The sequence below is a fragment of the Chrysemys picta genome, chromosome 10, assembly GCF_011386835.1.
Source record: "Chrysemys picta bellii isolate R12L10 chromosome 10, ASM1138683v2, whole genome shotgun sequence".
In the NCBI taxonomy this organism is placed as follows: domain Eukaryota; kingdom Metazoa; phylum Chordata; order Testudines; family Emydidae; genus Chrysemys; species Chrysemys picta.
The window spans coordinates 18,808,798-18,824,305 of record NC_088800.1 but is presented as its reverse complement, the minus strand read 5'-3'; the positions used below and the strand labels follow the sequence as shown (position 1 = coordinate 18,824,305).

General features: G+C 42.9%; 1 protein-coding gene and 1 long non-coding RNA gene across 4 annotated transcripts in view; one reads left to right on the top strand and one right to left on the bottom strand.

Moving 5' to 3' along the window:
* The window catches only part of LOC122172761 (uncharacterized), a 29,240-nt gene extending 25,043 nt beyond the window's left edge, over positions 1 to 4,197 (bottom strand). For both annotated transcript variants that reach the window (XR_010590707.1, XR_010590708.1), the window contains exon 1: positions 4,079 to 4,197. This is a non-coding gene — a long non-coding RNA (uncharacterized LOC122172761). The remainder of the gene's footprint in view (positions 1 to 4,078) is intronic.
* LOC101937122 (high affinity cAMP-specific and IBMX-insensitive 3',5'-cyclic phosphodiesterase 8A) overlaps positions 1 to 15,508 on the top strand; it is a 238,062-nt gene that overhangs the window by 50,157 nt on the left and 172,397 nt on the right. Inside the window, exon 1 of one of the 2 annotated variants that reach the window (XM_005307247.5) lies at positions 2,940 to 4,654. The exons of the other annotated variant lie outside the window; for it this stretch is intronic. Coding sequence (XP_005307304.1) covers positions 4,394 to 4,654 — 261 coding nt within the window. The 5' untranslated portion in view covers positions 2,940 to 4,393. Of the gene's footprint in view, positions 1 to 2,939; positions 4,655 to 15,508 lie in introns of those variants that run through there. 2 annotated transcript variants of the gene reach the window in all.

Genomic DNA, 15,508 nt, shown 5'->3' with positions numbered 1-15,508 from the left:
ACGTTTCATGCAGCTCAAGGAACATAGCAGTATATTTGGGATGTTGTATGATATTCCAAAAGTTTTGGGGGTAGCTGTAGGTTCTGTTTTCTGTGGCTGACGTGTTCATTGTTGGCTAAATAATTTTTATGTAGTGGGTATTGGCTGTGCTGACACTTAATACTCTGCATTAGAGAAGTTGCTTTCAAGCGTTTGTAGTGTGATCTAAAACTGTTTAGCATTTGTACTGTCATAATTCACACATTGGTACCAGATTAGTTGAACATCTGTGATCTTAAGAGAATTCTTAGACGTTTGCATTACACTCAAATAACACTTCCTTTTTGTATTTAGCTACATCTATTACTTGATAAAGAGCATTTAAGCAGTTGACATTGTCTATAACATAGAATAGTACAAACATCTAAAGTTACTGCAACATTTTAAAATATGCTTAAATGCATGACATTGGTGCTCTTGCATTCATTACCTACTTCATAGAGCCCTCCCACCACTGACAGATGTTCGCAGACGAAACTAACATTTAGCTAAAGTTAAGGCTGAAAGTATATATTGTAAATATAGTATAGTTAAAGGTATAAAACTTTACAGGGATGTTGTACTTATCCCCAAACCAAGCATTACAAATCCAAGAAATTCAGAATTAAGGTTAAAAGAAATCCAAACATTTCAAGGGTATGGAAATTCATAGCTAAGGCATCCAAACAAGCTTAACTCTGCTCTATAGTGATGCCATGTGATAATTACACAATTATGATTAGTGCATAATTAGGTTCTAGATTAGATTATTGTTCTTTAAAGATGCTATTCCTCTCCCCCCCCCCCAACTCATTACCACTACAAGGCAAGGAAGGAGTGGAAGGGGCAGAGGGAAGCAAGTTTGTGGTGGTCCTCAGAGGAAGTCTTGGGGGAAGAGAGATCTTAGGAAGAAAAATACTACAGAAATGGAAAAACTGGGATAGAGAGTTTAGTCCCTGAGTTAACACCTATGCTTTAAGGGCTTCTTGTGTGCTCCTGACTCGGCTCCCATGGCAGTCCTGCTTTTGGTGTGCAGTGAGCCTTTCAAACACTGATGCCCAAGAGAGCTTGTGGCCACAAAACCTCTGAGGAGCAGTGACAGTCAATTGAGCTAAGCAATGTAACAATGAGAACCCTTGACATGAGTCCATCTTCAGGCACTTACTCATTATAACCAACAGAATTGTAACATGCAAATTAGCTGTAGAGTTAAAGTGTAGATTGAGTTATTTCTGTTGTTACCAGGGCTTCAGTTAGATCAAGTCAATGACCTAAGCTATTGGCCCTCTCCTTGATCATAGCTACTAGTTACAATACTCACTAACAACATGAGCTTTATTTTAAGTGAAATTTTGTAATGTACCCTGTGCATGAGATTTCAGTGAGTAATTATCTGGAAAGTTTGAAAAGTCTTAGTTCTGTACTGAGATTATTCAAGACATATGACACAGTGCTACATTTCAAAAGGACCCATTTTAAAACTAACAACTAGATTTAGATGTAAATTCTCAGAAAATTCTGTATGCAGCATAAGTGCTGCAATTTGGGGGAGGATATGCCATATTCTTCATACACAATATGGAGGCAGAATCCCTTCTTTAAGTATAGAACCTCAACTTACCCACACTCCATAATGACGGGAGCAGACCTGGGCCAGGTCTCGCTTATTTGGCAGATTAGTTTAAAGAATCCCCCCATTGCTACTTAAGGATTTTAGTGTGTTTTAATGAGACAACTGAAATCTCAGTTAACAAACAAAACTGTTTTTAAATCAAGGACTCTCAGCTTGACAAAATAAAACTGCACATTAGAGCAGGTGCAGAGAATAATGTATATAACAGAGCAGCTTCTGTAGGGGTGGTGGTGTGTTAACCACAACGCTGCTTGCGATTTACCTAGCACAGAGGTCGGCAACCTCTGACACATGGCTCGCCAGGGTAGGCACCCTGGCGGGCAGGACCAGTTTGTTTACCTATCGCCTCTGCAGGTTTGGCCAATCGTGGGTCCCACTGGCCACGGTTCGCCGCTCCAGGCCAATGGGAGCTGCTGGAAGTGGCGCAGGACGAGGGACATGCTGGAAGTGGCGTGGCCCGAGGGACGTACTGGCCGTGGCTCCCTGCTGCCCCCATTGGCCCGGAGCAGCGAACCGCAGCCAGTGGGAGCCGCGATCGGCTGAACCTGTGGAGGCGGCAGGTAAACAAACTGGTCCGGCCCACCAGGGTGCTTACCTTGGCGAGCTGCGTGCCAGAGGTTGCCGACCCCTGACCTAGCACCTGCCCTTTTCAAAATGCCTTAGGACAGTGGTTTTCAACCTGTGAGCCACAGACCCCAGAGGGACCGCAGACTATGTCTAAGATTTGCCATCATTTGACATTTTTTAAGGAGCTGCAAATGAAAAAAGGTTGAAAAGCACTGCCTTAGGTTAGGACCGTGAACCAAACAACCCCCCATTTGGGGTAGGTGAGTATCATCATCATCATCCCCAGTTTACAGATGAGGAGATTGAGGCCCAGCTCGGTGATGCCCGGGGATGGGCAGACAGATGCAGAGCTGGAAATGGAGCCAGTCCTAGCTCCCAGACATCACAGGTGCTGCAACCAATGGGAAAATGCCAGGGCCAGTATGGTAGGGTCCCCTAACTCTAGCCCTCAAAGGGGCTCGCACCAGGTGGCGCCCCAGCTTCCCCCCCGTGGAGACACCCCTGCTCGGTGCACTGGCCCTGGCGTGCAGAGCCGGGAGCCAGCCCCGAGCGCGCTGCGTGCGCTAGCGGGACCAGCCCGCGGTGGGTGCGCAGGGGCCCGGCGGCGACGGGAGCAGTTTGAAATTCGCTCCCTCGCGCGGGGCCGCCTGGCTCCGGCCGTGCCGCAGCAGATTGGCCCTCGCCGGCTCATTTGCATTGACGCCAATAAAGGCTGGAGGTCACCGCTCGCGGGTGCTTGTATTGGCTCCGCCGCGCCGCTGCTGTCAAACACCGGGGCAGAATTGCAAGGGGAAGCCTCGCAAGCGGGCAGCTTTGGAGGGCGGGGGGGCAGGAAAGGGAGTGGGGGGAATTGCTGCTGAGCCGCATCAATAAGAACAGCATCCACCGGCACGGAGCAAGGAAAGGAGACGCCGAGGAGAGGCATTCCTCCTGCCCAGCCTCCGCTGCAGGGAGAGCAAATGCCTGGGAATTAAACCTCTCGCCATTTTAATGCATACCACGGAGATGGGACTCTAGGATAATTTTTTTTTAATGTGTGTGCAACGTTTTGCATCTTTTCTGTGACCACAAAACATGGAGGAGGCCCTTTGATGCCTCCGCCGGCTGAGTCGGCTCCTCTTCTGGATCTCAGCAGCCCCCCTCTGAGTTATGCAGTATTTTTGTTAGGGTTGCTCGTATTGTTGCCCACCCCCACCTTCCCCGATTCCACCTCTGAGCTTGCTTCCCCCCGTGCCTCCCACCCAGCCGCCCCTTGCCAGGCTGGTGCAGTGCAGCCGGGAGCGCTGGCGGGCTCGCCCCGCGGCATGGAATGTTCTGCTGGCTAGAACCCCCCTGTTTCCGAAGGGGGGAATCTTCCTTCCGAAGCCCTTGCCAAGAGGAGGCTAGCCCGTGAATGTCAATAGCCAGCCTGCGCGGCGGCGGCGGCTGTTGGGCAGGAGGCGGACGGAGAGGAACATGAATCGGACGGGAGCGTGATCGAGGAACACCCTCTAGCTCAGGAGGGGAGGGGGGGTTTGATTTCCCCCCCCCTCCAAAAAAAAAAAGAGAGCGAGGCAAGGCAACGAACAGGATCGGTTCTTGAGCTTGGTGAGCGGGATAAATCGACACGCAGCGCCTGGTGGGGGCTGTGGGGGACAAGGGGTGTGTGTGTGTGGGGAGAATCCCCCCCCCTCCTCCCGGCCCCAAGGTTAATTTGTAACACTTTGCAAAGCCTAGTGGAAAATAGTCGGTTCTGTGGGCTAGTGCTGAGGGGGAAATGTTCCAATGTTCAGGGCGCTGAGCGCTTAGTCCAAGGAGGCGCTGGTGTGGCTGCCCCCCCTCCCTCCCCGTCCCTTTCCCCGGGCTGACAGAAAATCCTACCGCGATTTTGAGATGGCTTCATTTGAAAGAGAGCACCGGTGAAAGCATGAACTCGGCCGGTTCTTGAACCCCCTCCCCGCCCCGCTGCTGAGCTCGAGCTCCAAGGATCCCGGTTTCCTGGAGGAGGAAGAGAACACACGTTTCTGGGGGGTGGGTAGAAAGGACCGATGACAATGCTCCCGAGCGTAGCGGAGAAGCAGGAAGGAGATTCAACCTGTTAACAAACAAACAAAAAAATTATAATAATAATCAAAGGGAAAAGACCCACTGGAAGGAGAAAACAAATTAGAAATAGTCCCAAAGTGGTCACAAAGCATGGGCTGTGCTCCAAGCATCCACATCTCTGACAGCAGGGTGGTTTATCACAGTAGCAAAGAGTCCGAGGAGTCCAATTCCCCTCACCAGACCAACACAACCATGTCTCAGCAACAGCAAGGCAACTCCGTCCCGGGATTATTCATTAAATCCTCCAACACATCCACTTATAAGGTGAGGACTAATTCCTCTAAGAAAGACAAGAGGGAGAACAGCCAGAGCATGGAGCCAGACACCCAGACCAGCAGATCCAGCTTGAAGGTAAAGAGAGTGCTAAACATACAAGCACTATTTCTCTCAGAACAGGAGTTGGCTCCAGTGATTTGACCCAAGGAGGCTATCTGAGTAATAGATTGTGGGAAAGCTTTAATGGCTTGAGCAATTAGTTAGTTTATAAACTAATCAGTCTCATGAAACTACATTGTCGATGTTCCCAAACCTGTTTCTTCATTCCATGGGAAGAGTTTTTTGGTGTAGTGGAAAAGGAGAGCTGTTTAAATGTCCTTGTCAATCATTAGAGCAAGGCAAGCAGATAGGCCCTCTGCATTCAGCAGCAGAGATATCTATGGTGGGACACAGCTTGTGTGAGCCCGCACTGCAACTAACATGTATTTACATCTGTTGTTATTGACTTATCAAATATTGCTCTTTGTGCTTGTCTTTTTGGGTGCAAAATACCAATGCCATATAAAACTGTCTGGTAGATGGGCTGGTCACTTTAAACCCTTTCTTCCCATCAGAAAGCTGGAACAAGAGTGACAGAAATTTTTGGATAGGGTTCTGATTTACATTTACCACTTGTTGACTTTGCTTGCTTTTCTAGACAAGGTATTTTGTAGAGTATTCGTGTGTATACTAAAATATAGCATAATCCCAATGTGCCTCACAGAAAGGCACATACTGAAAAAATAAAGAAATTGTGATTTTTAAAAAAGGTAAAATAAGTTAGGAGAACTGAAGAATTGCATTTATATTTACTTTCTGTGAGTGGCATATATTTATTAAGTTGCTAATATAGTTTTTGTGGTCGAGTGTTTTCACTGTTTTTTGTAGAAATAAATAAGTACAAATGAAAAGACAAGTTATGGATGCACAGGAGCTATTATATAACATGGCTGATCCCTGGCTTACCGTGATATCTGTTAAGAGATACACATGCCGTAAATATAAGATATAGGTATGACATACAGGAAGGAACTAACAAAAGGTCACAACATTTTGCAGCTTACAATACTTATAATAATTTGTACAGTTTTCTGAACCTTTTACAATCTATATTAAGAATGTGTCTACGTTATTGATTGTGAACTACAGCAAATTGTTTCTGTGGTGTGGGTGATTCTCTTAAATTACTTTCCCCGAAATAGAACAATGTCACTTCATAGAGTTGAAAAAATGTGGGATGCAAGAAGAAACTATATAGGTAATAGGATGAATAACTAGAGCAATTATTTGCCAAATTAACTTTTTTATTTATGTTCTAAATAAGACACAAGGAACTGAGCTATAAGGCTGCATACACACCAAGGCATGGTGATGAAATCATGGAAACTACAATAAAGAAATACAGGTTATTTATGTTGTCATCAGAACTCTGAGTTTTGTTTGGGTAGCTTTTATTTATTTTTTCTGATTTTCAGATATATGCTTGAAGGATCTCACAGCATTTTAAACAAGAAAATCATATAATATTCACATTAAAGATGCCTTAGTCTTCTATGTGTTTACGCTGTTAAATAATACTGTGAGATAATGCAGGGAAGAAGAAAACAGTTTATTTTTTGTTTTTGTTTTCAAGATGCTTGTGAATACATTGCTTGTTAGTGGGACGGGAACATCAGAGGTAACTCAGCTAGACATGCAGTTGATCTTAGTTCACAGTCATACTCCAATCTTGTTGAATTGTCTTGGTTTTTTCCACAAAAAGTCGTATTTCATAGCTGTGATGGTAGATTCCCACTGACAACACTGCTGCAAAATGATTGTTTTTCCTTAATGGGAGTGGTTTTTTTTGCAAGATCAATTTAATACTAAATGTGATTCCACCTCTCCACCTCCTTACTTTCTTGTTTAAAATCCTGTGCTATCCTTCAGATATGTAAACCAGCATAGAACTGTACTTTCTCTGCTGTTATTATTAGCCTGTATATTGTTATCACATTTACTATCCTTGCTATATTAGTTTACCACTATGTTGTCACTGCAATTGTATTGTGTATGAAACTGAATTGTACTATTGCTGTGTCACCTACTCTCAGTGATACAGTAAAGTTCTTTTACAAAGAAACAGAGCACAGGAAAATTGAGACATTGAAGCCAGTGGGAGGTTGGGAGCAGGATTTGGTGCAAGGTCATACAATCATACAGCCTCGAAGTTAGTAGGACTCTGGCCTGAGGAGGAATTGTGAGAATGAGCATGGTACCACAAACCATTAAACATTTGCAAAGGGCTGAGAACCTTCTCCGAAGTACTTGGACACCTTCAGTAGCACTCAGCACTGTGCAGAACATGGTCAGCACCTCATGAGATTGAGCCAATGATTATCATGTGATACGGTAGTTGGAACGCCTCTGATTTGTGTGTATAGCACAGTTACCTGTCTGAGTGACATTTTTTCTCTGTCTCTCAGCAATATTCACACCTGGGCCAAACTCTCCTCTGTTACATATGGAAGTCAGGAAAGTCACAGTTATACATAAGAACAAAATTTGGCCTATTGTGTGTACATCATCTGTTTTCACTAGTGTTTGTAGAAACATTTATGATGATGTAATCCCTTTCCTTGGATCAGTATGTTGGTTATAATACATAAGATTTTCAAGTCAAAAAGCACCATACAAAAATACAACCCAATCCAAGCTGTAAAAGAAGTCTCTCTCTCTCTCTCTCTCTCTCTCTCTCCCCTCCCGCTAGCTGATACTGAGATTTATTCTATATCTATTCTAGAGTGTTGTCAGATATCCATTATGATCGGATGGCAGGGAATCACTAAATGTAAAATGTCTTCCCACTGTATTTTGTGACTCCCATCATCCATGAAATATAGCTACAAAGATTAACATTCCTTTCTTAATAAGGGAAAAAAATCAAACCTTTTCCAAAGTAATCTTGCAGAATAGTTTGTGTAGTGTATGTAGGCATACATGTATGTAGCAATATCTATATCTGGCATATATGGTTGTGGTGATATCCATGTAATAAGCCAAGAAATCATATCATAAATGGCATTTGGTGGCCTCACTTGTCCCCATTAATCAGTACTCCCATGAGATGTTCTAACACTGCTAATCTCTGAGCAGCTTCAAATAAGTGTCACATCTTAAAAAAATGAACCTGCCACAAAAATGTTTCCTTTTTGCCCCCCAAATATAGAATTTTCAGTCCAAAATTACATTGGTCTGTGGGCAGGCTCTGCAATATTTAGCCCTGGAACAGTGACAAGTTTAAGGTCTGATTATCACACAACCCATCCAAACTAGCAAATGGAGCTTTATAGAATACTATTGGAAAGCACAAATTCCAAGGGTACCAATGGGATAGCACTTGCTTTTGGGGCTAAAAGGTCCCAAGATCTTAGGCTTTAAGGGGGGAGGGATAGCTCAGTGGTTTGAGCAATGGTCTGCTAAACTCTGGGTTGTAAGTTCAGTTCTTGAGGGGGCCACTTAGGGATCTGAGGAAAAAATCAGTACTTGGTCCTGCTAGTGAAGGCAGGGGGCTGGACTGGTCTGGTCTGGATTCAATGGCCCTTCAGGGTCCTTTCCAGTTCTATGAGATAGGTATATCTCCATAATTTATTTATTTTATTATAATTTAAGGCTGTGATACTTATACGTACATTTTAAATGTACCAACTGTATTTTTTTTCTCTTCCTCAGAAGTTTATATAATTGGACTCATGGTACTAAAAATACCTGGCTTTACAGAAAGGAGGATTTTTAAAAAATCCATACGTTTAAAAAAAAACCCTCTCTAAAACATTGTTAATATATTTGCTCAGTTAAAAATGTGGCATAAGCAGAGCAAATGTTGATATGGTGTAAATGTTTAATTGGCACTTGTGTAGAATGACTTGCATAGCTTGCTCATGGCGTTGCTCTTTGTGAGCAATATGCTGTCCCAACATTATGTCAATGAACCCTTGTACTTCACCGTGCTCTCATGCATTCACTTTGTATTTCATGCCACAGTTAATTTACTTGTGTAATATTTTCTTTTTCTTGTATGGCTCTTTTTGACAAGGTGTATTTTCAACAATATACACACACCAAGGGGTGTGTTTGGGGAATGGGCAGTAAACCAAAGGCTCTGACATTTTATGGTAGAAGCAGGTCACGTTGTAAAAGGCTGTTTGATTTATCTGCTGGTTGGGGACTAACAGATGAAATCCAAGGCTTTAGAAACAGTAAGCATTCTTAGTTCAAAACCTGTTGAACTGCCCTTTCCTGGGTAGTTTAACAAACATGAAATAACATCTATAATAGTCCATTAATTAATGGTTCTGTAATACTACAATGTACACTGACTTTTTCTCATTTAATCAGATATAATCTGTATGTATTTAATCACATATGATGGAGACTACCATGCTCTCCTGCTCCTGCCCTGCTTGGGCTGGGCATTCCCTCCCCTGGGAATACATGGTGGGCTCTCCCTCTCTTTGAAACACCCACATATAGTGTCCCCACTCCCACTGAGGCCATCCAACTCTCTTCTGATTCCTCTCTGCTCCTTCCAAAGCCAGTTCTCAATCATTCCCATGACAACCCTCCTCACCGTCATTTCCCTCCCACTTCCACTGACATCAGCCCTCCTGTATAGAGATCCTTGCTCCCACTGAGATGATCCTTCCCACGCTGAGACACTCTAACCTTCTCGCTCCCTGCTGCTGCCAGACTCCTAGGCTGCCTTTTGATTCTGTTGTTGCAAAGGACAAACCCTTTCTTTGCCCGTGGACTGTGGATTCCTTTTGAGTTGATATGAAGCAAACTTAAATAACTAGGCCTTTGATGCGATGAGAAGTATGTTCAATTTTACTTCAGCCTTGCATGCTGAAATCAAAGTGTTTCTTTAGATTGCTATGATTTGATTTGATTTTGGTTTGAATAGAAGGTAGAAGAGCACCAATTCAAAGAGCAGTCCTGAAGCCACTCACAATGTATAAATTGCTCTGCTGGGAGCATACCATGAGCTCTTGTTTTTTAATCATTCAGACTAGCCAATGGAACTACTACGCCCAATCCTTGCATAGGTCCCAGTCCTGCTCTTGCTGAAGTCAGTAGGAGTTTGACATAGAATAGGAACATACAAGAATTGCATCTCTGAACTTCAGTGCAGCTTCTTGTGTGGCGGAGTGGATAATGTTAACTCCATAATGATTCTTTTCAGCTTGTACCTTACTGACAGAAGTGAAACACTCTTTTCTCTCTGCCTCCTGCAGCCATGTCCCTCATCCTCTCTGGCTGGAACTTCCTGTGTGTCAGTCTCCTGCCAGTTTCAGGCTTTGTGGAAAGTTTCTTAGCTCTTTCTCTCCTTACACCTGTGTGTTGATGTGGAAAGTGTTGAAAATAAACATTTATTTCCATTCTCTTTGCAGTATGTCATTTTGCTTAACATACTGTGCCTGTTGTTTTCTTAAAATCTTAGTTAACAGAGGGATGTGTAAACATATTTGGATAAATCCACAGTAAGAAACATCCTAGTGATACAATACACTTGCTCACACTGTTTTTTAACCTTGCCCCAAACCCCAAATTCATCAGAAAATTAATTATATAGTATCTTTCTCTCTCTCTCCCTCCCTCCCTCGCTCCCCTGTATTGTATGGTATGAAATTATAGTTCAAGGCACTGGTCTCCTTAGTATTTAAGGTGTCAACAGTTCAGTTTTTAAAATTTGAAGTGATAAGCACAAGTAGTAAATAATGATCATTGCTGTGAAACAGTCCCACCAGATGTAGATACTTGCTCCTGGATCATGTTCAATGACAACATTATTGCACACTCTAAATAAGAAAAAGCTTACAAACAGTACGACTATGAAGGGCATATTGCTTCCAGCTTTTTATGTAACCAAATATTTTTTTAAATGTTGTTCATAGCTCATTTGAAGCTATTCTATTTAGAAACCATTTTGCTTCCATATGTTGCTTATGTTTTTAATATCCACTCTTCTTGTTCAAGTAATTATCCATATTCAGAAACAAAGTCAGAACCTTATAGCATTACTGACTGCAATTTTTATGATATTCCAAACAGGAGTATAATAATAATACTTTACACTTCTAAAGTATTGTGCAACTGGGAGCAGGGAGGAGAAGGGTCCATTTCTTAAGTGCTAAGGACTATTTACCTGAGTAAGGGCTGTATAATTGGCCCCATTAGCAACAATAATTAAGTGCCTGGATCCTGCACTTTTCGTGGGCTCAAAAATCCCATTGACTTCAAAATTGGGCCTCGGATAGGAAATAAACATAATGAATAGAGAAACACAAAGCCCTTATTTGCATCCAAAGAAAAATGGAAGAAACCTAAAGCAAATATGATAGATGAGCAGATTGATTTCTAAACAGAATTATTTCATAGAAATGTTTCATAAGGCATCAGTCTGTCGTCTGTCCCTCCCACCCCATCCCACCTTTTTTGAAGATGATCTAGTACTATGTACTTAATAGAGTCAAATTGTAAACATATTTGCTAAATATAGGTGGAGTTAAAAGGTTGATAGTAAAGTTTAGAAGAGTGTTCATTAAATGTGATTTCTTGTTATCTGTCCAACTTTGAATTTTCTGTATGAATTGCAGCCAGTGCTTTATAGGCCAAATTCATCCATAACTTTAATGGAGTTTGACCGGGGATTAATTTGCCTCTATGACCTTCTGTATGTAACTATCTCTGATGTAAAATAATTAGATATCATGGTTTAACCATAACTGAGACTGGTAAGGGTGACAAGATGCATACTGACCTTTTAAATATGTATTACTAAATAGTCTGACCACTCAATAGGAAAGGCTGTGATTTCCCCCCTCCCCCAAAGGCACCCAAAGAAGTTATACACCCAAATCCTCTTGACTTTCAGTGATATTTGGGCACCTAACTTCCTTAGGATCCTTTTGAAAATGCCTGCCTGAAAGCACAGTAAATTATTTTGATAGGGTCATTACAGTGTAGGGGATGAAATTAAACAGTGAAGTCTCTGATGTCTGCATTCTTCCAGCTCATCCCCTTCTGCTGTGGGCTGAGCTGTTGACCCTGAATCAAACTCCCAGGCCCTTTTCTCCTCTTCCTTGTAAAATCTGTAAATATGTCACTCAACATTCCATAAAAGTTTAGTGTTTTATAAACCAGTAGTTGCAGCTTCCACGTGTATGTATGCCTTTCTGGAGAAAGAAAAAGTGTTAGAAAGTGACTTTTAAAATTCATTGAAATTACATCATGCTCATTATTCTCCCGTTTCAGTGTGGTTTACAAATTAATTTGAAATTCTTCTTTTTAAATAATGTTTTTAACATTGTATGTCTGTCTGTGTATTGGTACCTTTTCAACAGCTAAAGACTGACAATGTGATGAGCTGCCCTTAGCAAAGCAAAATATTTTGGAACAAATTGTTGTAGGATTATCAAGCTTTAAAGGCAGTATTTGGGATAAAATTATGTTGCCAATTTAAAAAACAACAACAGAACCCCTGATCTTCCATGTATGGACCCAAGGGATGCACTGGAGGATCTCAATGTTGGACTGGGCCCAGAGAAAATATTAATTTGTTTTAGTTAATTACATTGTGGCCAATTTTTATTTATTAGCTTCTACATCTTAAAGACCCTTTGTGGCGTTTTAGCTACTCAACTCCTATTGGGCCTGATCTTGTTCCCACCAAAGCCAATGAGAGTTCTGTAACTGACGTCAATAGGATCAAGTCCATTAATTTTAATGGCTGTCATTTGGCTATTAGACCCTGAATTTGGATTTTGGTTTCTTGTGTACATGTGAGAAAGATGAACTGCAAAAGATTCTTGTCCCCTGAATTGGATTTGTGCCCTTTTTCATGTGTGAGAATTTGCTTGGTTTGTTCTTTAGAAATATCAGGAAGCTTTCTTTTCCCCTACTTTTATTGAAGCTCTTGGGTGTCTTGGAGCCTGGCTTGTTTCCTTTCATATTTTAGTGGAAGGGGTAGAGTGTACTGACTCTCTAACAAATATTTTTTTTCCCTCAAAATGTCAGTGATTGAAATTAAATGGGTGTTAACAAAAATAAATGAAGTTATTTTTTAAACACTCTGAGTAAAAATCTTTTCCCCATTCAGTTACTCAACTTTCACTTTCAGCTGTTGAGGGCCTATTTTTGCTTTTGCAGGTCACCTTTATTGCTGCAGGACCTGATACTTCGAAGTGATAAGCATTTCCTGTTAGCTGCAGAGCATTCTCAACCCCTGTTCACATAGTGGGAGCTGAGGACCAAAGCAGGGTTAATATTAGCTCTTACATGATGAGCCTGGCTATAGTGTCCTCACACTGCCCCAGCACATGGGGCAAAAAATCTGTTCGGGTAGTGTGGCAGCATGTGAGTTAATAAACCTCCTGGTCCCAGGCCCTGCCCTCCCTACCTAGAGAATTGTAAACTTCAGAGTTTATGGAGGTATGGGGAACAGTCCGCAAGCCCACAGGGTGCTCCTCTTCCCATGTGTACATATGCATCAGAGGCGGCTTAATTTGACCCCTAAAAATTAGGGTGACCCATTTTTGCTGGCTTAATAACAATCATCCAATTGTTCAGATGTATATTTCATTCCTGTATGAATTTATCAATTGTACATTTCAAGTAAGTTTTTTGTTTGTTGGTATTTTGAGCTATATATACATTGATAACTTTAAGCTGCTTTGATTTAAGTTAAGTTTTATTGTCTGTTCTTTGGTTAATAAGGAGGGGAAATCACTCTTTTAGTACAAACAAAATAATTATCACTTTCATTTTAAAGTTTCCTGGAAAACTTGCATTTTATGTACTTGCAAAGTTCAAACCTTTTGAAGTAACAAATATTTTTTTTATACATTAAACATTTTATAAAGTGGAATGAACTGATTTCTGATGAGGGTGGGAGGAACAAGGCAGCCTTGAAATCACTTCATTGTTTGTTAGATTTCCCAGTTTCCTAAATAAATTTGTACAAAGAAAACACAGAATCACTGGGCAAATATAAAAGAATGACATCCTCTACTTCCCATTGTTTTTAACTTTGAGTTAGCAGTGACCTTTAACTCCCTACTGGGATGTAGTGGAAACTTTATGAGGCCCTATTTTACTTGCCACTAGAAGACAATGTATTTTTAATGTTGCATATTTGCCATAACTTTCTATCTTTAACTTTGGTCTGTATCATGCTTAATAAAATTCCATCAGAGAAATAGACTTAAAAAGGACATTGCAACATAAATGTAGTTTATAAGAATTTTATTTGGGAAAAGCCATGCTTATGCTTTGTTTTTAAAAAGCAAAACAAAAGAACTCCAATTTGCTTTGGATGTCATCTTTCCTATATTAAGCAGCAGATAGGGTAGTTGCCTCATCATTGAGAACGCTTGTACCAAATACCAGATACTCTCCTTTTCTGACACTTCTCAACAGTAGCACAGAATTTCCAAATGTATGGCTAGTTTCAAATTTCTAAATCAGGGATGGGCAAACTTTTGGGCCACATCTGGGTATGGAAATTGTATTGGGGTTGGGGTGCAGGAGGGGGTGAGGGCTCTGGGGTGGGGCCAGAAATGCGGAGTTCAGGGTACAGGAGGGGTCACCAGACTGGGGTAGGGGGTTAGGGTGCAGTCGGAGGGGGGTGAGGTCTCTGGGGTGGGCCTGGAGATTAGGGATTTGGGGTATAGGAGGGTGCTTCAGGCTGGGACCGAGCGATTCAGAGGGTGGGAGAGGGATCAGGGCTGGGGTTGGGGCACGGGGGGGGGGGGAGCGAGGGCTCTGGCTGGGGGTACGGGCTCTGAGGTAGGACCAGAAATGAGGAGTTCAGGGTGTGGGAGGGGGCTCCAGGATGGGGTATGGGGTTGGGGTGCGATGGGAGGGTTGGGGGCTCTGGGGTAGGGTTGGGGATGAGGGGTTTGGGGTGCTGGAGGGTGCTCTGGGCTGGGATCATGGGGTTTGGAGGGCAAGAGGGGGATCAGGGATGGGTCAGGGGGTTGGGGCACAGGAGGGGCTCAGGGGTGTAGGTTCCGGGCTGCGCTTACCTCAAGCAGCTCCCAGAAGCAGTAGCATGTTCCCTCTCCAGCTCCTACGGAGAGGTGTGGCCAGGCAGCTCTGCGCGCTGCCCCGTCCGCATGTGCTGTCCCTGCAGCTCCCATTGGCCGCAGTTCCCAGCCAATGGGAGCTGTGGGGACAGCACGTGGAGCCCCCTGACTTCCTCTAAACGTAGGAGCTGGAGGTGGGACATGGCGCTGCTTCCAGGAGCTGCGCGGAGCCACGCAGAGCGGCTCCCGTTCCCACTTCCTGGCTGGAGCGCCGGAGCGGGGCAAGCCACAAACCCTGCTCCCCAGCGGGAGCTCGAGGGCCAGATTAAATCACTGGGCAAGCCAGATGTGGCCTGTGGGCCGTAGTTTGCCCACCCCTGTTCTAAATGCATAGTATAAAATGTGCTTGATATATATGCATCCCCCTCAGGAACTTTGAGTTTGTATTCATGTTTGTGTCTTTTTTTTTCTAGATAACTGTCCATCTAAGCTTGTATGCAGTTTCCTTTCAGTATTTCTTTTGGACTCTTCCCCCCCCCCCACCCCCCCACCCCCCAAAAAAGTTGTGTTAGGCTGAGGACCATCACCCATGATACTTTGGTAACTTGAAGCAGAAATAACTTCCCTTTTACACTACTACAGTTTAACTGGCTGATAAAATTGCCCTTTTTCAAAAACAAGAAGTTCACCATAAATATGATAAACATGAGTGCCTAATTCTGCACTCACTGAAGTCCATCAAAGGTCTACCACTCACTTCTGTGATAGCAGCAGATTGGACCTGGGTTCTGAACAATGCCTGTGTATTTATTTGACTTTGCAAAACAAATAATACTTTTAAAATACTGAAGAGTTTTGTTAGTGGGCCACATTCTCTCTGTAGTTA